Source organism: Diprion similis, chromosome 8 (genome assembly GCF_021155765.1).
Source record: "Diprion similis isolate iyDipSimi1 chromosome 8, iyDipSimi1.1, whole genome shotgun sequence".
Classification (NCBI taxonomy): domain Eukaryota; kingdom Metazoa; phylum Arthropoda; class Insecta; order Hymenoptera; family Diprionidae; genus Diprion; species Diprion similis.
This window is the reverse complement of record NC_060112.1, coordinates 12,274,024-12,297,252: the sequence shown is the minus strand read 5'-3', so window position 1 is coordinate 12,297,252 and position 23,229 is coordinate 12,274,024. Positions and strand designations below refer to the sequence as shown.

The following is a 23,229-nucleotide window of genomic DNA, read 5'->3' as shown; positions in this document are numbered from 1 at the left end:
ATTAAATGAAAAAAAACGATTAGTGATTCTTTGGTTTATCGTATTTTCGGGTTAATGTATTATTGACGATGCACAGAATATTATAAATGTTATTATCGTAACCATATATTGCACTCAACGCCCAATGTTTTTTTTTTTATTTTATAATCCGCTCGTATCGGTCACCCACACGGCGTGAACACTTTGCCAAGTATACTCTTCGAAATAAAAAATAAACAACAAAAACATCAACAAAGTGTCGGAATGGCTTAAGCTCGCTGCAGCGAGAGACACCAGCCGGAAATATTTCGTGAACGCGTATAGAGTTGCAAATTTTAACTATACTTCGTTGTATTTATTTTATTTTCCGATACTCAATGCGACCGTATATTTGCGTATGGAACTTATCGTAATCATACGGCTATCAACACGGTGAACAACAGAATACACAAGTAAACACTGGAAGAAATTTGGCTAAACCTCGGTGTTCGAATTGCCGGGGGTTTATATAATTGGGAGCTTACTTTTACGGCGAGAGAGCACTCTGACCATTAGCCACCTGGTGGTTGGATATGGCACTTCCACTTATGTGCATGCATATCCATAATCGGTTTTAATTTGTCTGTAAATGTCTATTTGGATATAGACCTTTTATGGAGCTGTGGATTCTGTACCAACCTCTAATATACGTGAGTTTTCCGTATGAGATCTAACGTCGATTTTTTCTATCGAGCTATAATTTTTTAACTTGAAGTAGTGCCGCATTAAAAACTTATTTTAAGCGCAAACGTCACGGTAAAACAGGCATATTATACGTGATTCAGGTATACTTTTTTCTGTGTACAGCTCATAAAATTCTCTATAAAAACGTCCCCTAGCCAATTAATCAAAGTTGCTCGTATGGTTGATTTCTTATTCATGTTGACACACTCAGTTATTGCATAAACTTGATATTGAAATTCATTCCAGAAAGCCTGAACCTGCATCGATAATCCCCCCGATTTTCGTTCTATAAAATATAAATAATTATGTATTTTTTTTTTATATATATACAAAAGAAGTCTGAATCTGTATTTTCTTCAATTTTGAAAGTTGACCTCAGTCCTTGTGAGAAATTAATATGTTTCGTATTGCTAAACCTAGCTAATATAATCATATAGAAACAACTTCGAAGTCCGTGAGTTGGAGATGTTTTCGAAGTTGCGTTATTAGTCGAACTTAAGGGTGCTGCGATAATAGGTAATTGGCGTTTCTGGCTCACCTATTCACTCGAATAATGAATATCAGTGTAAGTGGTGAACTTGATTGACAGTTTCTCGTAACGTCGGTTGTGTCGTATGGAGATACAACGCTGCTGCCACGCATGTTATACCGGCACAATGTGCGACCGACGGTCGAGCTGCCGTGCTGCCGGTGCGACTCGTGGATATCAATCTTGCCAGTCTCAACGAGCTAGGGAAATGATATTTTAAATGGATAAAATCGAAAAAGGAAACAATGAATTGGACGAGAATATCGCTACTTCTGTGCGTTTTTGGATTCGTAAAAGAATTTCGACCGTCCGAACCGTTTGTCGTCGAATATTTAACCGGACCCTGGAAGAACTTCACCGAGGAGCAGGCAAGTGCAGGATGTGTTCTTACCACTAGTGAACCTTTTTTGAAATCATATTTTTTATTATTATGCCTTATAAGTTCCGATGAATTGGATTATTCATCCCGATAAAATGAATGTGCATTCAAGTTTACCGTGTGCTTACAAAAATTTACATCGCTACTGTTTGCTTTTCTCATGACGTTTCTGTTGGTGAATCTTTTTGTGTCTAAACACATCGGTGCAACGAATAATGCGTGAGCGGAAAAAAAAATTTTTGAACGATATTTCTTGTATTTTATTATTATTCTATACTATAATGAATGAACGTAATGTTTGATTATATATTATATGTAACTCTGCAAGGTATTACTTGAATGAAAATTTTTTTTTTTTAAATCAAGTAGTGAGAGTATTCGATAACTGCAATTCAACGAATCTCTGCTTTTTAAATTGACATTCCAATTTTCACTCTGGCTCTCGGGTTTGCCATTTTTATGGACTTATCTATGAATTTGCATTCCTTTTATACATTTGAAATTCCATCAAATTGAATTCGCCAGTTCGAATTTTCTAACAATTGGACGTCTGAAATGCAATACAGTAGACAGTATGGAGCTTCTTGCCCTCGAAGCTTTGAGGAATCTGAGATTATTTAGCACATAATCGGGACATTAGAGAGCGTAAGATCTAATCTAGCGAGCACTCATCCTTGTTTTCAGTAGTAAAGCAATTTATATGATACCTTTTAATCAGGTGCCTGTCACAACTGGAACTTGCGTTTTGTGCTTGCTGAATATTGTAACATTGTCAGAACGTACCTAAAACTTATTGAGTATTATGTGGGTGACTCTATAATAGATGAAACGGTACGGACGCTCTTCATCTTCCCGGCAAATCAAGGTTAATAGGCGAGCTAAATCAATGCCATTCGCAAATTACGGTACGCTATTTAGATTAAAGTAGCGAAAGGCAGGCCGTTTAAATATCAGGGTGCATGAATATTCGCCGGAAGTGTAATTTGGCCAATTGTGAAGGTTGTTCGCTGCAGATTAAATTTTGTGGTTTTAATGAAGTAGGTACATCGAAATTTATAGGCTTATACAGACTTGTGGTATATATTATGCGTAATATTTGCAATTATCAAAGGGCGCAGGTATTTAGCATGTTAAGTAAGTCGGTGGAATGCAGCATCTTTTACTGCTTTCCATATAAGTGTCAAAATAAGAATGTATTTTGGGCTCAAAATGATGTTTCGAAAAATCGTGAGATGTATCCAATTGTTCCGTATAAAATATAGATTGGATCTATATATCATAATGACTTTGGAGCGAAATGACACGATAGATCCGTTATTTCTCTTTTGTTTATGTTTGCCGGACGATTAAGGAAGAACGTAACTAAAATTTTCTCTTCAATATCGAAAGGAAAATCATTCCGAAAATATGTAGTATAAAAACAAAATAAAATCTATTAAAAGCAAGATGAGTTTGGATTCATATTCTCAAAGTACGTATAGTTTTAAGATATAACTTATATAAAATATATTATGTATTCCAGGTTTATCAAGACCTCGTTCCACTGTACACGTATTACTATTCAGTAACGTTACTTCCCATACTCTTGCTGACTGATTTCCTCCGTTATAAACCGATCATCATATTATGCGGCTTATCGGGAACTTGTTCTTACATAGCAATTATACTTTCGAAAGGAGTGGAAGATGTGCAAATTATTTCGTTCTTGCTTGGTGTGTTCATGTCCTCAGAGGTAGCGTATTTTTCGTACATATATGCTAAAGTCAGTAAGCTACACTATCAAGAGGTTACTAGTCATACCAGAATGGCCCTTTTGCTAGGAAGGTTTACAGCGGGTATTACTTCCCAATTGACTGTATCTACAAATCTGTTGGATTACCACCAGCTCAATTACGTCTCGTTACTAGGTACACATGGCAATTAATTTATTATATCATGCGGTGATTCTATTTCCTCATACTTATAATTATCGAACAATTGTACTTATATAGCATGTAGCATTGTTCACGTGCCGTAGAAGTCATGAATAGGTATGTACTGTTATATACTCACTCGTTACAGCACTCGGAATTGCGACGATCTGGTCATTTTTTTTGCCTCCTTTGGGGCAGTCCGTCTACCTCCATCGTCCAATCGGTTCTGCTTCTAACGAACCTGCCCCATCTAAAATTGACATAGGATTAACAATCCAGGCGGAGCGAAGCTCGGAACAATTATTTAACTTGCAGCAAGGCACGAGTCTCAACAATCTTGAAAAAGAACCAAGTCTAGCTAAAAAGATCAAACATGTCTATTATCTACTCTGGAAAGATTTTCTACTGGCATATTCTAACAGCTATGTACTGAAATGGTCCTTGTGGTGGACATTGGCTACCTGTGGATTTATGCAGGTAATTAACTATGTACAAGTACTCTGGCAGAGTTCGTTTGAAGAAGCAGCCAAGGTTTATAATGGGGCCGTTGAAGCTGCTCTCACGATCATGGGTAAGTTATTTTCTGTAACAATTCAATGTTTCACGTTTGCCCGGTTTTCAGTTTCGTTGAAAAACTATAAGGGTATCAAATGAAAAAATAGATGATTCCCAGTTTGGAACCGAAAATCACGCGAAGTTTGACACAACTCTTGATAATTTGTACAATTCTATAAAGTTCGTATTGACGGTAAAACATTCTTTCGGATAAATCGAAGAGAACAATTATTTTCTTCATTCCTCAAAAAAATCTCCGTGCATAGCAATTGCCAGTGCTATAAAATTAAAAGAAAATTAATGACATTAAAGATATCGAGGGTTTGTGCCGGGCAAATTCAGGTAAATTGCCAAATAAGATAACTGACTTAGTTACCCCCACCTTATAAACCATCAGTGCATAAACAATGTTCATGTATGCTTCTATACTAACGTATTATACTATATAATAGGTGCATTGGCAGCATTCGGCGTTGGAAAGCTCAAATTGAATTGGTCGATAATCGGAGAAGGGACATCGTCGATAATTGCATTAATACAGGGTATTTTGCTATTCGTAGCAGCACAAACGCACAACATATGGATCTCATATACTGCTTACGTCATATTTAGTGTCGCGTACCAGGCTATGATTACTGTTGCAAGGTAAACTTATTATTTTGACTCTCGTCAGTATATACAGCAGCTGTTATATGATGCTTATATTTTCCAATCAAATCAACAATGACAAAAATCAACCGCAAATTGACGTTGTAGACACTTTGTGCTGGCAAGTGTCCTCTAAAATGACGAATTGAAAACGGAAGTAAGGGAGAAGAAATAAACCCTGTGTATTTGTCATCTTGACCCAATATGAAAGGCCAACAATCAGTCTTTGTTGGCTCATAGACGTCAGGAAGGCAATTGACGCAGATCTCACATCTTCATCTGCCTATTTTGTGACTACCCTAACTCAACTTAAATATAACTATCATTGTATATAGACTACTGCCAATACTGAATATTACTATTGAGGAAAATTTGAATATATTATTATTCACGTTTCGTACATTCTAAAAGTGTAAAATCGTCCGCATCACTTAATTGCGTACCTCACTTGATTGTCTCAAATTGAATTCAGGACACAATAATATAAAGGATACTTTCAAAACTGTACATTCCTTCATTGAGAGAATCCAATTCTAAATGTATCTAAAACTGTATATTGCGATTTCGTTTGTCAATTTTTTCATTACTACAAAAAAGTAAAATATTTATGTGTTGATGAAATTGGAGATTCAACATCGACGAATGAATGCACCCTTGAGAAATTATCTGATTCTCTTATAGGTTCTCTTAGATGCTTTCTTTGTTTCAAATTGCAATTGAATCGCGTGGTAATCCCCCCCCCCCCCCCCCCCCCCCCCAATATGAACAATTTTACAGACCTAAGAAGTGTTTCATTAAGTATTTTTTGCTTACAACTTTCAGAGTGGCGATTCGTTTGACATTTCGAAGTTCCCTAATTTTCCAGGTTTTCCAGACCCACATTATGAAATTCCTAGGCTCTGAGAAAATTCTAGTGCCTCATAGTTATACTGAAGTGTCTGGTGAAGAGATAAAAAATTGAACAGATCATATCCGTGTTACGCTGGCAACATCATTTGCGTCAAACTATTTCAGCCAGTGTCTGTTAATGTTCAATGAATGGGCTGCAACTTTTCTGACGCTGCATATGCTAAAACCAACATTCATTGGATTGGAAAATGCTATGACATCTGTTTTCTCTGAGTGTTTTGACTTTCTGATAAAGATCCGTGACTTTTCCAGATTGAACATATTTCCCTGGCGTTTCCAGACTTCCCAGACCAATCGTTATCCTGAGGCAGTCTGTAACGTATGCATTTATGTTTTACAGCTCTGAAATTGCTAAACACTTATCTGAGGATAGTTACGGATTGATATTTGGAATGAACACATTAGTAGCATTACTGGAGCAGAGCCTTTTGACATTTCTTATCAGTGGAAGTCAGGTTTTTGGTTTAGCAGTCAGGCCACAGGTATGACAATCTCATACATGAATTGACTTTTTGTATTCACGTACTTACAAGTGCCGCATAATTACAGGCAAAATTATCTTCATCACACTGTTCAGTGTTTGCCTGAAGAACAATTTAGGTCCATTTAATTTTTACGATGCATTCTGAGTTTATTTATCAATTTAAGTGTCTCCTCGATTAAAATATGACATCATTTTATATTTTTCCAATTCCTTTTTACAGTACGTCGTCTATGGATGTTATTTCGTTGTCCTCAGCGTCATATTTATGATAATGGCAGTACACACGCTAGTGAAGCATCGCAGAAGTAATAAACAATTTAACTTGTGGGAATCAAGACTTTCCACCCCATAGCTAATTGAATAAAATTTGTATTTTTAATTTGCTGATTGCCATCAATTTTAAGAATTTACGCAATTATACCCATTACACCTATGTAAAAGATATATTAAGTTCGTACTATCAATGTCACTGGTATTTTATTCGTAGAATAAATATCCAGTTTTACGGTATAGTGTTATTGCAAATTAAGAATTCTTCTTGCATCAAGAAGGAGGTAGTCGATAGTTGTTTATTTTACTTTTTGTTGTTGACATATTACTTTTATACGTCTACTAAATGACCAACACCTCTAAGTACTATTGTATGAAGTATTGGGCATATGATCAAAAGCTTGAATATCGATGTTTTATTTCAATTTGCTTAAAAATGATAACAAATAGAGAAGATTCATTTTATTTCTCCCCATGCACTCAGAAAAAATTTGATTGTAATGACCAAAGTTTGGTCCTGCCAACGACATTTCAGGGTTAACATATATCCGACCAAATATTATTTTCATACAATCAAAAAATTTCGTTGATTTTGTAGCGCGCAGAAAACAAAATGTTTCAGTAATGACTAAGAAACGATTCGGCATCAGAATCCCATAGATTCTGTTGCGATTGCGAAATGATACCTGCACAGTGAAATCAATTCGTAAAGACTGAAAATTTTTTATTTGATTGTAATTTATGCCAAACGATCAAAAAATTTTCCATTGGGAATGATAGGCTGATTTGATGGACTAGACCACGAATGATATAGATCTACTGATTGCACCAGACAGATGCGTAGAACCTCTACTAATAATTGCCTATCTTTCTTCTCTTGCGAGATAAGATTTTTGACTTGTCACAGAGTATGTTGCCACTTAATCAAATTTTTTTTGTAGATTGACGATGTAACATATTATTTGATAGCGATAATCATTTATTAGCTCTCATAATTTCGTAAATTTAACTAATCTTTATGCACCGAATGGATTTAGTGAAGTGTATCAAGCAATTTGTGAATCAATTTGAAATGAAGCATTCGCATTTTAAGATTCTATTCCAGTATTTTATATTCTTGTATTTTTAAAGATATCTTCAAAGCCTACGAATATAGTAATTTGACAAGTACTCAATGTACAACTATCTCGTAATAAAATTAATAAAAAGTATTAATTTTTGGCCAGCTAACTTCCTTAGTTAAATCGAAATAGACAGAAACAAGCGGTTTGTGATGTAAAAGTGTAAGTCAAGTAATTTACAACAGTGAGCGTCAAAGTAGCGCTTGAGTGTGTCGAACTTTTACGAACTCGTTCACGAGTAGACCATTTAATGTCGTCAGGGCTTGAGGCTAATCTTACTATTAAATGATTAGACTTAATTTTAGGAAATAAAATGTATTATTCTTATGGTAAATAATAATAACAATGATAATAATAATAATAATAATAATAATAAGCTAGATCTATATTGTTTTGCGTAGGAATGTATGAGCTTAAAATTATGCTTAGAATTAAAAAGTGATTTATACAGCTAAGATTTAGAAGGTAATGCAAATGAATTATTCATAATTAATACACTACTGGGGATTATGTACAATCGGCAAAAGAGAAAGCTGTTACCAGTGATAATCTCGCGCATGCACACTAATTGAAGTAGAACAGCGTGTTCGTCATTGTGTTTATCAAAATGACTATTATCTTCGTTACTTGATCAATTCTTACATTGCTGTAAATTTATAATTGAATAACTCATTGATAACTATTGTAGCGAATAATTTACAAATGTTTAATTATTTAAGTACTTCACAATATTAAAGTTTTCCAATAAGCTTAAATACACAGCGATTTTTCACAAAAACTTGATGAAGTACTAATTACATACAGTATATGCTAAGAATATCAACATTAACGAAATTTTATACGCACATTTTCTATTTGTCAATCTAATAGAAACATAGTTTACTTAAGATTAACAGTATATCTGCTCGTGTCAAAATATACACCTCATTGGCGCGCATTTTTTGTGACCTTACCACATATTCCGAATTGTAAGTAAAGAAGTCAACTTTGATAGAAGAGGGTGAGTCCTGGATCTGCAAGCTTGCTTAGATTTTATCAGTAGAAGTATAATCATTCTTACATGTCAGATGAAAAATCTGACACTCAATTATTTGTACAAATCTCATTAGGTACATATTACTAATTTCCTTTACAACACACTTACGAACCCCTCAACTATTCCTAACTTCCATGCAATATTTTCCATTAATTCGGGTTGCATACTTTGCCGATGCCTCAATTTAATTACTTGATTTGTCGGGCATGTCTAGTGGTTTACATAAGCCTGAACTCATCATTTTGGAGAGAATGAATATTGTGAACAGAGCCATATGATTAATTAGGACCACTCAAGAATTATAGAGAAATATTAAAATACGTATTATAATTCAATTGCTAAACACTTTGGAAGATCCAACAACAATGAACCAGTAAGCAGTTATTTAAATTCAAACCATTAACTAAAAATAATGATATAAATAAAATGAAAGAATAACTTTAATGAATGTAAACATTTATTTTTATTGCAACAGCCCAAGTATTATCTCGTAAGACTGATTCTAAATTCATGTCATCATTTTACATTGCATTAACTGATACGATCTATATTTCGAATGTTTTAAGAGTTTGTACAGAATAATAAAAAAAATCAACTATGGTTAAATTCTGCTTTGCTAAAACTGTAATCCACATATTAGATATGTCGATAAAAATATAGAAAACAAAATTTGTAGCCGCTTTACGCAATAAGGACGCTAAAGTTTTTCTGAACAACGCACCTGTGCAACAACATTGGTAATATTGAATATAAAATATCTTCGTGAATTCTAATACTAGTTTCAGATTGTAAACTTACCCCAACTTGTAATAAAATATTTGGATCTTTAATACTCAGAGAATTTATTTGGCCAAGTAAGTTAATGAGAGATATCCGTATTCGAATACGTTTTGACATTTTGTTACATCAAATTTTGTTTTCAGTTCACTACTATTGATTGCCTGATTTTAAAGACTTGGTGAAGAGATTGGTTATTATTCGGCATTATTCATAACTTTTGACACTTTCACTGAAATGATAAAAATTGTAATGTTTTTTTTTTTTGCAATACGCCTGACAAGTTTCATTCATTTACAATAAACTATCCAATATAAGGGGCTAATGGTGGTACGCTACAGTGTAAGAATTTATACAACTTATAACTCCTTTACAGCACAGTGTTCAGCGCAAAACTGGTTTAAATAAGATCTATAAATATTTGAACTACCCAAATTTGGTATATACACTCCTTGTTTAACGAGGTCGTTGCATTATTAATTACTCAAACCGATTTATGGGAAATACAAGTCGTTAAAAACTAATAATCAAAAGAATCGTCTATACGTTAATGATTTCTAACGAAATCAATATTTTGCAACTATTGGGCACGTGTCAAACATTTGGTAATTATCCTTGATCACGGCCTTGATTTACAAAAATTATCTGTCTTAATGATATCACTTATTATTATCGTCACAAAATAATACATTTTATTTTTAGCATATAAAAATCGTAGTTAATTACCCACTATAACTTCTATCCACAGATTCCTAAATGTATTATTATATACTATATTTATATTTGAGAGCATAAGTTAGCATAATAACATCAATAATTTCTAAGTGGATGTTCATTTAATTCTCATAAAGCAGTGAATCTGAGAACTTTCACTAATTTCAGTTCTAGGCCCCCCAAACGTTAGATGACGCGTGTGGCGAAGTAATTACAAGCCTAGGCATCACCTGTTGTTGACTGACATTCGCAGTTGCCGTAATAATGGTACTTGATGGTGGATTTTGCGCACACGTTCTCATATGAGTAGACCAATGAGCTTGCTGGCAAGGATAGTCACAATATGCTGTATTCCAACAGCAGTAAAATAATGCTTCGTTTCCACACAATGCACACCACTGCTTCCGTTTTGTTTCCTCGATACTTCTTAATTTCTCTTCCTCAGCCTCTCGCTTAGTTTCTTCAATGGCCCGATACCTTTCAGCCTCTAAACTAGCTCTCATTTCTCTCAGTGTCAGATCTAAAATTTGAAATAAAAATAATGTTAGAACATATCAATCTAAAAGTATAACATCATGCTTATCAACAAGTGTGTCAATATGGAACCGAGAATAGTTCGAGATAGCATACTAATTTCAACACTCTAAGGTAAAATTCAATGAAACGTGTATTTGACAGTGGCTGTTTCTTTAAGGTGGTATATAAGAGTAGATGGCCGAAGAAGTGAGTGAATTTTGAGAATTGACACTTCGGCAACCGACTATTTAATCTAATTGGAGCTAGTCATGTTCCAAATTATCTGGATCGAGGTGCATTTGCATAGTTTTTTTTTTTTATTAGTATTAGAGTCAATTTCCTAAGAGGAAGCATTGTTTTTTATAATAAGCTGAACCATGTCAATCAGTGACATGTTTTGCAATGGCAATGATAACTCAAAAACGACAACCGATTTATTTTGAAACTAGAGACAGTATTAGATAATTGGTTGTCCAGATATAAAATTCGAAAATTCACTAGTTGCATACCTGTGTTGTGCTTCAATTCAGCTAGGTGCTGTTGATGCTGCCACCTCATGCGTTCAATCTGCAGTTTGAGATAGTGCACCGTAGCACGTTGATTGGTTCCACAGTTATCTGAGTTACTGGAATTTATTTCAGCTGCTTCAGCTAGTGCTTCTTCCATTAACTCTGCCATTCGCTTGGCTAATTCCTGACCACCTCGGTGAAGCTGCGCACTAAGAGGTCCTGCCTCCGGAGGTAGCAGCGAGTGATCATGTTCACTTTCTGTCCTGTGTCCCGGAATATAAACCATTGCATCGGGTGGACTTGCTGGAGCTTTAGGCGGGGATGTTGGCGAAATTTGAGGAAACATTGGAGGTTTGTTAAGAAAGGATTTACGTGCCTTAGACTCCTTTTTTGGTGTATGATGTTGTGGTTGATCTTTCGGCTCTTGTTTAATCATTGCTGTTTCTTCACTTATGCTTAAACAGTCCTTTGTCGAATTCATTTGCTTTGTGGATTCCAGTAGGTTGATATTTGTTAAAAAAATCGAACCCATTGAGGGTGATGCAATAGGATCTGCATTTGAAGCTGATGTTATTGTACTTGATGGACTAACAGTAGTGGCAGTAATCAAGTTTGAATTATAAACAGATTTACTAACACTGTTCATAGGGTTCTTAGGGACGGACACAGAATTAGCTATAGTAACAGCCTTACTTATAAAAATATCACTCACAGTGGCAGTAGATTTTGTACCACTATTTGCAGGTACTAGAAGCCTAATTAACGGTTGATCCTGACGAGAATTAATATTTTCTGTGCATTCAACCAATTCTTTTTGCTCATTTGAGGCTGTGGCTTTTGCTCGCTCCGCATTAACTTGATTCACCATTCTAGTTTTTGGCTTATAGACTCTAGGATTTTTATTGAGTTTTGGACTGTTTTTGACTTTGATTTTCAAATCTTGTACAGATCTCGTTTCATTACATAGATTATTATGAGCTTTTGTATTATTTGCTTGAGCATCATCCTCTCCTTTATGTGATATAACGCTACCGAAATTTGAGGATTTTCTTATTTCGAGTGAGACTTCGTTTTCAGAACTGCTACGTCCGTCGCTACTGTTATTTACATCCCATCCTCTTTGATATTGATGTCTTTGCTCTAGTTGAGTGTCATCGTCTGTTTTCACACTATCATCCAAGTTTTCGCTGTTGTTTGAAGTATTACTTCGATTATGATTCATCTTGCCTTTCTTCTTATGAAAATTTCCATTATCGGATGATTTGTGGAGCACTTTTTGATTTTCATTAGATTTAGCAAGTGGTGGCAACTTGGATTTATTGAGCTTGTTGGACAGTGACACCTTAGGTATTCTGGATGCTTCGATATATTTTTCACAATCGTTATCCGAATCACCCCGAGGTGGTGTTGAATCATTAGCGAAATCAGAAGCATTGTTTGTCGTTGACTCCTCAGAAGATGATTTCTTCTTGAGATGAAAACCTCGCTTTCTCAGGGGTGGTTTTCTTCGGGGTGAAGTGTTGGGAGATATTACAGTAGGAGTGCTGGGCTGAAGAGGATCATAATTAGGTAGCATTAGTTTTATCTGCAACGGATCTCTCGGATTGTACTGTATTTTCGGTGGTGCAAATTTAAACTGTCCAAATGCCAACTCCAGCTTTCGACAATGGCGCGTTATTTCACGAACACATTCGTCCATATCTGCTTTTCGTTTACGAGGGAGTGGTGCAGGCGGATCTTCGGAATATAAATATAGATCACGAATTGGTACCCAAGCCCGATCATGAGCTCCAAAAAATCGCACGTCCACATGCCCTTGGCCATTTATGCGAGACATGGCTTTGGCTGGCCAAAATGGGAATCCCTTTAGTTTCGCCCAAACAAGTGGATGAGGCCTTCGGCAGGGTTCAATGAACCAAGAGGGTTGAGGTCTGGGAAGGTTTCGCGCATGTCCATAACAATCAGAACAGGCTTCAATCTCAGACACCTCTTGCCTGGCAGCTTTTATGATCTGCCTAGCAGCATTTGTTAATTTAGAGGTATCTGTGTAAACGCCTCCACCTGCAAATGTAGAGACACTATATTCTTTAAGAATATTATATTTTCATATTGCACATAGAGCAAAGTTTTCGAATTTACAAACAAGAGAAAAACATTTCTATGTTTAATGTACTTCGTACTCTAATATATTTTATATAAAGTCATCGATGTCTAAAGGAATGTTGATTGGCTACACTACAAAGATAGCAACATTGCATTGCACAATATTAATCACATTTTATAATTTATAATACCGAATGCAGATTTTAAAGAATGGTATTTGCTGCTGGTCAAAAAAGTTTCGAGAATACATAGAATTGCACAGGCTTAAATATTAATCATGAAAAATAAGCAATGACCTGAATACGCACAAGTATTGAACACAATGCAGTTATGCTGTATCCACTTAGCGTCCGCCATAAATGCCTCCGTGCTACCATAAAGTTTTGCACGGACATTGGATTCTAATAGACTCAAGTCCATTGGCTTAACAACATAGTCCAAATAGTTGGGAACTTCGTTGAGATCCACCGCCTTCCAAAATGGCTCCGACTGTGGACATAATGATAAATTCCTTCCTGATAATTAACTTATCTGTGTACCATTATAGGACGCTAATATATCTGTATGAATAAAAATTCTTAAAAACACACTCGATATCTGAACTATCCTAGAAGGCTCAGTAGCAGATTAAGTTCCCTAATTTAAAAAATTAATTCAACTGCGGGCAATAAGCAATTGTAATTGAATAGTATATTCAATAATTCAGAAGTTTATCGCTCATTATTAACTTCATACTTAAGGAGTAAGCTTAAGAATGAAAATCTGAATGTAACAAGTAATGTGATGAAAAAGTACACACCCCTGGATAATCGCGCATTCTTCCAACTACATGTCTCAGTAGTGTACAGAGCTGTTCAACAGTCAATTGAGCCATCGCCGGTGAGCGTGTTTCTGCATTTTCTGCTTTTAAAATAGTAGCACACTCGCCGCAAATCCAATTTTGCGGTGTCGGTTGTGGACCTCCACCCATGCATCGGCGATGCCAGGAACGTGGACACGCGGTACAATGGCTGTCAACAGATTCTTTGTGACATCTCCAGCAGAATTTATCTTCGTCACTCCTAGATCGCTTGCGTTTGTTAAGCCTTTCGCTCTTTTCTATCGAAGAATCTCTACCTTGTAGACTGTAAAATAAAGATTACTTCATTCAACTAAAATAAATCAAGTTTATTTAATCGACTGTTCTTATGTATATACAAACTAATGGTTCATGTTCTCCTGGAATGCGAATCACTGTTCAGTTATAAATGATGAATTACTAATACCTGTTTAGCCAGATAAAGAATGTATTCAAAACTTTTGCTAAGCATTCCTCATTCTTTATCCTCATCTTTAGAGGAAATACACTTTTTCTCAGGCAGTGATGAATGAACTTTAATGTTCATCGAAATCACAAAATAATGTTATGTATATACATATATAATTTTAATGCCTGTACACAAGCAGAAACATAGATGTAACTTTTTAGCTGGCAGCAACAATGCAGGTGCACTGCTTTTAAAAATTCCAAATTTTTCGTAGCATTCAGAATGAGAAGAAACTGGTTAGTGATATATTGAGTAACATGAAGAACTATCAACTCACGTGATAGCTATGACGGAATAATAATGGACTCGAAGTAATCTGGTTGTGATAGGTTGTAAATGAACAGTATACATGTTTAAGAAATCGTAAAAGTTTGTAGTAAAGAATAACGATAATACACGTTCATAAAGTTTTTATGTGTCAAGACACATACATGGACTAACGCAGACAAGATATATGGAATATTTGTTACAGAATCATTAGAGTGTAATATTTCTGAAACATAATGAGATTGGAAATTGTTTGTATATGTGCAGTCTATCTATTCGGTTTATGCAGCTGGTGAAAGTTGGGAATGACGTAAAATGATCTGTTGAGCATCATTGAAGCATTGTATTTCACGATGTGAAGCTAGTGCCAAAATTGCCAATGCCAAATAGACAAACTTATTCAATTACGATGTTGGGCAATAAATTAATAATATAGGAAAGTATTGAAAATAAGAAAACAGACTGTTTACACACAAGGTATCTACTAACCTTGACATTCTCCGTTTTCTCCTGCCCTCCTTAGCCGCACTTTCCCCTTTAATCTCTTCTCCATTGATCTTGACGTCTTTAACAAGAGATAAAGATGATTTTGTTTCTGAGGCCCGTGTTTCCTCACTTGTACTTTTAGAGACATCAGGCTCCTTGCTATCAAGTCTGTTTTCAACACTGTTATTATCTTGCGATTCTGCTTGAATTCCACTATCGTTTTTAGCAGATTGTTTGCGGCTTTTGACATCAGACTCATTGCTGATGTTATCCTTTGATGTATTCACATCTGTCTTTGATTCTAAGTCTTCACTTTGCTCTAGAGCATCAGTCAAATTGTTTATTTTGTTCGATTTCTTGCCAGATTCATTAGCATTTTTGTCTTTCTCTGTATCTACTGCCTCTGAATTTTTCCTCGGATCCCCGGAATCCTCCATTGCGTTCTTTCTATCCTCCAAGGTCTCCATGTTGCTCAGAATCATATATCAGATGGTATCTGTGTGAAGTAGATTGTCATTAGCGCTTTGGTCACTTGAAATTTAATTTTCATTTATTTATGTTAATAAATCTATTCACTGGTAATTACAATACATGAATTAATAGCAGTTAATTAAATGTAGTTATATAACATGAAGTATCATTTAATGCGATGTAATAATCAAATTCAGGTTTTTTCAATATACAACAAAACTTTCACCACATGTTATGTGTTATGTGTAAAAATTTTATTTTCCATTTCTATAGCTCTTTATTTATGTACGGTGAAATTTTGTATTTTTATAATAAACATTTTAAATCGTAACATGCTGACTAAATAGGTAAAAATATGAACTAAAAACCAGTCAATGTATCTTATTGAAATCAATTCATTTGAATATTATTACCATTAATGCACTCTATTATTGTGGCTCTGGCTAAATCAAACTTTCATTTTTAACATTTTTCTAGATTCTAGATGAATATCAATTCATGAATTCAATGACATGAATTGGATATAGGTGAGAGGAATAATCGAAAAAAATAACTTTTCAGTAGTTAAGTCATGTTCAAGCATGTCAATATTCTGTATTCTAAATTCAAGGTTTGTAATCAAATTTCATTTCTAGGTTCATCATGATTCTGCCAAAATTACTTGAGCTCAGATGAAATTTTTTTTTAGGGTTTTTGTCAATATTATTTCAAACTACAAAGCAGATTAACTTCACGTTTTTTTTAAACAGATGATGTGCGCCAATCCTATTTAAAATGATCCAAGAAACAATTGTTCCACAAAACATTATTCCAACAAAAATTATTGTATATATGATTACTCTATGGGTATTTATTCTGTTCACATACATAACGCAATATTCAGTTAAAAAAAAAACAAATTCATAGATTGCGTTAAGGTGACTGGTTTGAAATTATCAGCTACCTTGTTCAGTCAAGGGCTATATATAGGTTGAACCCGCTCACATAGCGCATTCTTACATATGCCATTGTAATTACGTCTATTTTGAAATGGGAATGATAGTTTTCTATGCACTTAAAATTCCAACTAATCAAGCTTAGTCGAAAACTCAAGTTGTTACTAATACTGCACACAGGTCGAAGTGTTATTTAGCCTTAAGTTTACCATGCAATGTTGTGCTCTTGGATAGCTTACCAAGTTTTACCAAATATACTGCACAAATTCTTATCATAGGATCTCAGTATCAGCAACAAGTTGGATTTACAATAAATTTCGATTAATCGAAACTTCAGGTGCATATTTTCTTATTTCTTTTTAGCTGAAAGTTTAATAGTTTCTGGTGAAATCCTAGTCCGAAAAGATTTCCACTCCGTATACCATTTACTATTTCCTTGATGATTGAAAGAAAACCGTGAGCCAGGATCTTCCTTCATACTATCCCAAATTGTAAGAGAAATATAAAGGCTCAAATCAGTTCTTGGAAGTAAAAATAACTTGAAAGAGTAAGATGAATAAGCAATATGACTTGTAGTACAACTCCTGGGTAAGCAACATGTCTACGACATTAAGGAATACAAGATTATGGCTGAATGCGAAAGATAAGCAAAAAGTAGACGAGTTAAAAATGCTAATCGACTTGGTAACAACGTGTTGTACTGAATGTGAAAACAAATAGTTGTACAAATGCATTGAAGTGCAGCGGTACAAACTTAGGAACCTGAGCATTATTCAATATTAAGAAAGTAACATCAGGATGACAATGAAGTAAAAAGTGGGTACACCTACATCATAGCAGCAGGCACAGGAATGGATGCTGTGGTTGTGTGAAATGGCAGTGAATAGAAGAGGATGGAGTGTTAAAATTTGATAAAAATATAAACAGGATCTTACCAATCTGTTTAGATGGAAGTACGCATTATCAAACGACGAAAGCTGGCGATATGACGCATCGGTGTGCAAGACTAATGTATCGTTGAATTAACATCATACTAACATAAGTGGAGACATTAATCGCTATGGAAAGTTAGGAAATATCTCTCGCTGCGCTGGACGAGCGAACCACTAGCCGGGCTTTCCTTCTCTTCTCACTACGCCAGCGCCATCTCTTGGGGAAACGGCGAAGCTCTGGACGTCACGTGGTGATCGTGTCTACAATTCGGTCGCAACAAAAGTGCACATACACAATTGGAGAACTGTCAAACTATGCGTGGGTCCGGTAATTCCAAGGGCTCGGAATGCTCGTTGAGGCATGACACCTTGTAGTTTTACATCACCTTTTTCACTCGCCATCTCGCCAACCCGCAATATCACCAGTTTATGTACGAATTATCGCCAATCTTTTTCACATCTCTCGTTAAAGGGTTAGCTGGTTATCACTGTCAACCAGCTGTAGGGTAGGCGTATGTATACTTATCTCGCTCATACAAGATTCGGGTTAACAGCAGCTGTCAAAAAGACATAATACTTTGCAAAAATTATAACCGAATGAGTTTTCTTACGATTCCGTTACACCGATGCTTTAGTCGGCTCATAAATTCAACGATAAATTAATAATAATTTTGATAAACGATCGGACTGATAAGGTATTGATTTAAGGTTACGTTTATCTACCAAACGTCACGTATTGCAGTAGAATAATAATATTTCGTCTTGTTATTTCCAGCGAGTTAAATCAGCACGAATAATGGAATTGAGTGACTTGATATTGGTTACAAAACTTGATAACGTCGTTCTCACTGATAGAAGCGATGGAACTGATAAAAACTCTAGCTTAGATAGAACGCTCTGCATCACTGGACATCATCTTATACTATCATCAAGGCAGGCTGTTTCCCAGGAGCTCTTGGTACTTAAACTGATCAATTCAAAGTTTTATTGCAACCGCCATATTCTTTATTATAAGGTGTTCGACAACCCTGTAAACCCCCGAGTTTTAGATACAGTCTTATATCCATAACTCTTACTTGGTAAAAAATTTAAGAATTTTACTTATGTTCTGAAAGTGTTTGCGATTTTTTAAAAATAATTTCCAGCTAGCTGATACAATGTAGCATATCCGACCTTGAAATTTGATACAGAAAGGCATGTTTTTAAGATTCAAATATATATCTACGTAAATAAGCATGAAGTATGTGTGCAATTTAGAAATATCACCTTATTTGTTGTTTGACAGTGGACTTTGGAAGTTGACTTGTAAATTGCAGGCCAGAATGTGAATACATTTCTAAAAATGATATGAAAATATGTAACACATAATTTAGTTTCTGCATGTGTTGTGAATCAATTTGAAAATGAGGGCTACGGCTAGTTATCGTTCTATAAATAGAAATGAGAAAGTTTCAAAGGTGTTTGTCAGGAAGTATAGGTGTGTAATGTAACATTACTGAATACTGGGTGGATGCAGCCTATTGAAATTTTACTAGTATTTGACAATCCAATCCCTTACCAGTTACTTCACAGAAACATAGATGTCATAGAGAAAAAGTCAAACAACCAAAACCCTGGAGGCAGTATTATTTTAAAATGCAAGGATTTCCATATCTATCAACTCGACATCAACAGTACAGAGGATTTAAATAATGTGTCGTTATCTCTGGAGAGGCTGGCATGTTTAGGTAAATAATCATGGACATAATATTCTTGTACCTGCTTCTGAATACAAATTGACAATTGCTTTATTTAAGTCATGATTGCTGCCAAACAATAATTAATGAACATTTTATATTTCAGATCAACCTCTCCAGTATCCTTTTTTCTACAGCCCTCAACCTGTGAATAATTCCACGGTGCAAGTGGAAGATGGATGGACTGCATTTGCACCAGTTTCAGAATGGTCTAGACTATTAGCAACACATGCTGATGAGTGGCGGATTTGTTATCTGAATCGTGATTATAAAGTCTGTAATTCGTACCCATCAGCCGTAATAGTACCGCGGCATATAGAAGATAAAATTATTGTACTAGCAGCAAAGTTTAGAGATGGCGGACGATTTCCTGTACTCTGCTACAGACACGATGGGGGGGTACGAGATTTTTACAATAAATAATTAAGCACGACTCGATTCAGTTAGTAGAATTTTAATTATTTTCTAGAGTATTCTCATGAGAAGCAGTCAGCCATTGTCTGGAGCTACAGGAAAAAGATGCAAAGAGGACGAACGGCTTTTGAATGCTGTATTAGGTCCAGGCAGACGAGGGTATGTAAAAATATTTGGTTTCTCAATATAATAAAGTAGTATACTCGTCTATAGATGGAAAAATAATGTAATTTGTAATTCTACGAATAGATTAGGTTGCATTATTTTGGTAAACGGCTTGAGATATATTCTTACATAGCGTTAATATTACTGATTATTGATTAATTTGTATCATCCCTACAGGTACATAGTGGATACAAGGTCTGCCAGCCAGGCACAAGCGGCTAAAAACCGAGGAGGTGGAACTGAAATGGATGCAGCTTACCCGCAATGGCGTAAGGTGCATAAGGCTGTGCCACGCTCTACTGACCTGGCAGAAAGTTTCTGTAAACTAATAGAAGCCTGCAGTGACACAAAGTGCTCCACGTCCCAATGGCTTTCTCGACTAGAGGGTAGTGGCTGGCTATCTGCAATTCAAGCAGCATTGAATGCAGCCTGTGTAGCTGCCCAATGTCTTCACCAAGAAGCAGCTGCTGTCTTAGTACATGGTGTGTAGATATGAAATAAAAAATTTTCATGTTCTAATGAACTATTCAAACTGTAAACTATTATAAGTACAACCAACAACAGCATTCACGAGCAAGTTACACTATGGTCTTGATTAATTGCTTTAGTTCGGGATATTTTCATATAGACATGATATGATTGCAAACGCTTTTTACAGTCATTATTCATGAAATATAATGGATTATATTGAATAATAATTTTATAGATTCTGCAAGTCAACAGTAGTGGAGAACTATTATCGTTTTTCAGCGAATATTTTAGATAACGAAGATTTTGTTTGAGAAAATTGCAAATAATTATTTTTGAATGTCCAATTTTTGGTTATTACTATCGTTTTAGATAAGCATTGAAATTATTCATATATCAATAATCAATAATTTCAAGATCATAAGCACAGAAGTTATAAAACTATTGTAGACTTGTATGTAAACACTACTATTATACCTGTACCCAAGTAACAATATACTTTAATGGTAGGTGGTGCTGGCAGAGATTGTACTCTCGTTGTGACGAGTTTGACCCAAGCCATTCTGAATCCTGACTGTCGAACGGTGAGAGGTCTGCAGGCTTTAGTTGAACGCGAGTGGTTACAAGCTGGCCATGCTTTTTTCAGTCGGACACGTCATGGGCCTTATCACCCACCCAATTCTCAAAGTCCAGCACATGCTCCCACCTTCTTGTTATTTCTAGATTGTCTCTACCAGCTACATCGCCAATTTCAATTCAGCTTTGAATATACAACAGATTTACTCATCGAACTTTACAAACATGCATATTGCTCAAGCTATGGAACCTTCTTGGGTGATTCAGAAGCAGAACGAATTCAGCTTAGATTATCTGAGAGAACGGCCAGTTTATGGTCACATATAAATCAACCAGATCTTTTGGAGAAATGGTTAAATCCACTTTACGAACCAAATCCTGGCGTTATTTGGCCCAGTGTGGCACCTATAAGCATAGAATTGTGGATGGAACTTTACCTTTCACATACAAACACCGCGCCATGGAAAGGAACACTTTCTTGCGCAATGCACATTAAACGAAAGCATTCTGCAATTCGAAAGATAGCTGGTCAGCTTCAATCGCAAATCCGTAAAGGTATCGAAGAAATTCACGCCAATCCAGATTCTTCCTATGGGACAGAGAACGCTGAAGAACACCTTCGACTAGCTCAGATGAACTTAGAACCACAAAGCACTTGATGAAGGGCATAGTTAAATTTAATGAGCAAAGTCATATTTAAAAAGGATTCGCTTACCCAGGGCCCTTTTTTACTTAGATATTGCGAAAAATTTGACAAGTCCCATGTGTACAGTTTAAGAACACGAAATATTGAACCATTTATTTGAAATATTTATACTTATAATTTTTGTTTTTTAACTCGAGAATTATTATTGATAAGGACAAAATGTATAACTATTGGATAAAAAGTACTCGGTCGCATCATGTTGCTCTTAAAATATGTAAAAATAGAACACGGTTTGTGGTTAGCATTTGTGTTCAGTTGTAATTGCTACAAAGAAATTTTCTTACACTCAAAGTTCACCTAAAATGAGAAATATAAATGGCACAAAGTGACCATCACGTCAACATTAATTGACAGTTAGCGTATTATCACAATTGCATCGTCTTACTATGTTTCTGATTAGACTTATAACGAGTTCCATCCTTTTTCGAGCGATCAATATGAAATTGCTGGAAAAGAATACCTCAAGTCATTATTAATATGCATTTCATAATCAACAGTTGAAGTGGTAGACTGATAATTAATTAAAAAAATTTATTTAACAGTATATTCTTAAACTTAACCATTTGGAATAAAATAATAATCATCATTGCATATTCAATCCCATGCATAATTTTATATGGATATTATTGAAAGTCGAAACTACTAATTTCAGACATTTTATAGTATTAATACACTTTACGGCTAGTTTCAGGATTTAAAAATAAATTTGTTGATATTTTGGAAATAGTGGAATAATTTCAATATGAACATGCTCTTCTCTAGAAATGACTACGTATACATTTGATTCAATCATGTTTCAGCTAAATCAATGGAATATATAACATCACTATATTTCAACACATGCCATATTGTAGATACGTTTATATAATAAATGCCCACTTAACATGATCTTCAGTAATGGTCGATTGATTAATTTTTTTCTGCCATCTCTCACCTGAGTCTTAAATTTATTTTTAATTGATTTTGGACGAGGACCTGGATCCTATTATTTGCGTAAAAGCTATTTACTGCGCGCCCTACCGTAGGCAACCCGACCCACGTCAAGCACCTTTCAGGTGCAGCATACATTCAATTTCCATTGGCACATATCCTTGAATTAAGGATCATAGCCACAAACAATGAATCAGAAATGTAATTTCCCACGTCACAGCAACTGCAAACTGGTCGAATTACGAAAATTTGTGAGTTTCATTGACTATTGTTTATAATACTTATGAATCTCTGTATTGAAAAGTGCAGATGACTTGTACGAGTTTATTGAATAAAATAAGGGCTCCTTGGCAAAGTCATACAATACCTTATTACATCTGCATATAATGATATAATGATCAATTCTACTGTTATTATCCTGCATAAAATCCCTACCAGATGTATCGAACACCGAAATTGTATTCTGTTGTATCAATGCTATGCAATATTTACTCTGAAAAGTTGGAAAACTTTATTTCCTTGAAAAATTACGTGCTACTTGCATCCTATTGCTTTTATAAAAAAGGACGCGAGGGTGGTTTCGGCCGAGTGCCTCGCCTGAGAAATTTCATGGGGCTTGGAATTTTACCGTTACTCGTGAAGGACGGCTAGGGAGGGAGGAAGAAACGGCA

At 35.2% G+C, this 23,229-nt stretch overlaps 3 protein-coding genes across 7 annotated transcripts; 2 read left to right on the top strand and 1 right to left on the bottom strand.

Moving 5' to 3' along the window:
• Positions 1-1,302: 1,302 nt before the first annotated feature.
• Positions 1,303-6,480, top strand: LOC124409354 (thiamine transporter 1-like). The gene is made up of 6 exons (XM_046886930.1): positions 1,303-1,599; positions 3,133-3,517; positions 3,672-4,094; positions 4,531-4,723; positions 5,976-6,117; positions 6,340-6,480. The coding sequence occupies exons 1-6, from the start codon at positions 1,477-1,479 to the stop codon at positions 6,469-6,471; spliced, it is 1,398 nt and encodes a 465-aa protein (XP_046742886.1). The 5' UTR covers positions 1,303-1,476; the 3' UTR covers positions 6,472-6,480.
• Positions 6,481-7,983: 1,503 nt separating this feature from the next.
• Positions 7,984-17,724, bottom strand: LOC124408612 (protein kinase C-binding protein 1). 4 transcript variants are annotated; one of them, XM_046885664.1, is made up of 7 exons: positions 17,567-17,724; positions 16,985-17,110; positions 15,214-15,721; positions 13,965-14,289; positions 13,474-13,654; positions 11,063-13,123; positions 7,984-10,557 (listed from the first exon to the last, which is right to left on the bottom strand). In XM_046885664.1, the coding sequence occupies exons 3-7, from the start codon at positions 15,705-15,707 to the stop codon at positions 10,208-10,210; spliced, it is 3,411 nt and encodes a 1,136-aa protein (XP_046741620.1). In that variant the 5' UTR covers positions 15,708-15,721; positions 16,985-17,110; positions 17,567-17,724; the 3' UTR covers positions 7,984-10,207. The 4 variants fall into 4 exon arrangements, with proteins under 4 accessions (XP_046741620.1, XP_046741619.1, XP_046741622.1 ...); XM_046885663.1 differs by lacking the exon at positions 16,985-17,110; XM_046885666.1 differs by lacking the exon at positions 16,985-17,110 and having other exon boundaries at positions 11,063-13,105.
• A 122-nt stretch (positions 17,725-17,846) lies between these two features.
• Positions 17,847-21,747, top strand: LOC124408615 (myotubularin-related protein 9). Of its 2 annotated transcripts, none has more exons than XM_046885672.1 (7): positions 17,847-18,258; positions 18,339-18,521; positions 19,125-19,290; positions 19,406-19,698; positions 19,769-19,872; positions 20,056-20,360; positions 20,857-21,747. In XM_046885672.1, the coding sequence occupies exons 2-7, from the start codon at positions 18,360-18,362 to the stop codon at positions 21,579-21,581; spliced, it is 1,755 nt and encodes a 584-aa protein (XP_046741628.1). In that variant the 5' UTR covers positions 17,847-18,258; positions 18,339-18,359; the 3' UTR covers positions 21,582-21,747. The 2 variants fall into 2 exon arrangements, with proteins under 2 accessions (XP_046741628.1, XP_046741629.1); XM_046885673.1 differs by having other exon boundaries at positions 17,848-17,994.
• The last annotated feature ends 1,482 nt before the right edge of the window (positions 21,748-23,229 follow it).

Coding starts and splice junctions, on each gene's coding strand:
- LOC124408612 (XM_046885664.1), bottom strand. CDS start 15,707: ATGATTCTGAGCAACATGGAGACCTTGGAGGATAGAAAGAACGCAATG. Junction 14,290..15,213: donor TCAAGGTTAGTAGATACCTT/GTGTGTAAACAG, acceptor TTTATTTTACAG/TCTACAAGGTAGAGATTCTT. Junction 10,558..11,062: donor TGAATTGAAGCACAACACAG/GTATGCAACTAG, acceptor TTCAAATTTTAG/ATCTGACACTGAGAGAAATG.
- LOC124409354 (XM_046886930.1), top strand. CDS start 1,477: ATGAATTGGACGAGAATATCGCTACTTCTGTGCGTTTTTGGATTCGTA. Junction 3,518..3,671: donor CAATTACGTCTCGTTACTAG/GTACACATGGCA, acceptor CACTCGTTACAG/CACTCGGAATTGCGACGATC. Junction 4,095..4,530: donor AGCTGCTCTCACGATCATGG/GTAAGTTATTTT, acceptor ACTATATAATAG/GTGCATTGGCAGCATTCGGC.
- LOC124408615 (XM_046885672.1), top strand. CDS start 18,360: ATGGAATTGAGTGACTTGATATTGGTTACAAAACTTGATAACGTCGTT. Junction 19,873..20,055: donor TTAGGTCCAGGCAGACGAGG/GTATGTAAAAAT, acceptor TCATCCCTACAG/GTACATAGTGGATACAAGGT. Junction 20,361..20,856: donor AGCTGCTGTCTTAGTACATG/GTGTGTAGATAT, acceptor CTTTAATGGTAG/GTGGTGCTGGCAGAGATTGT.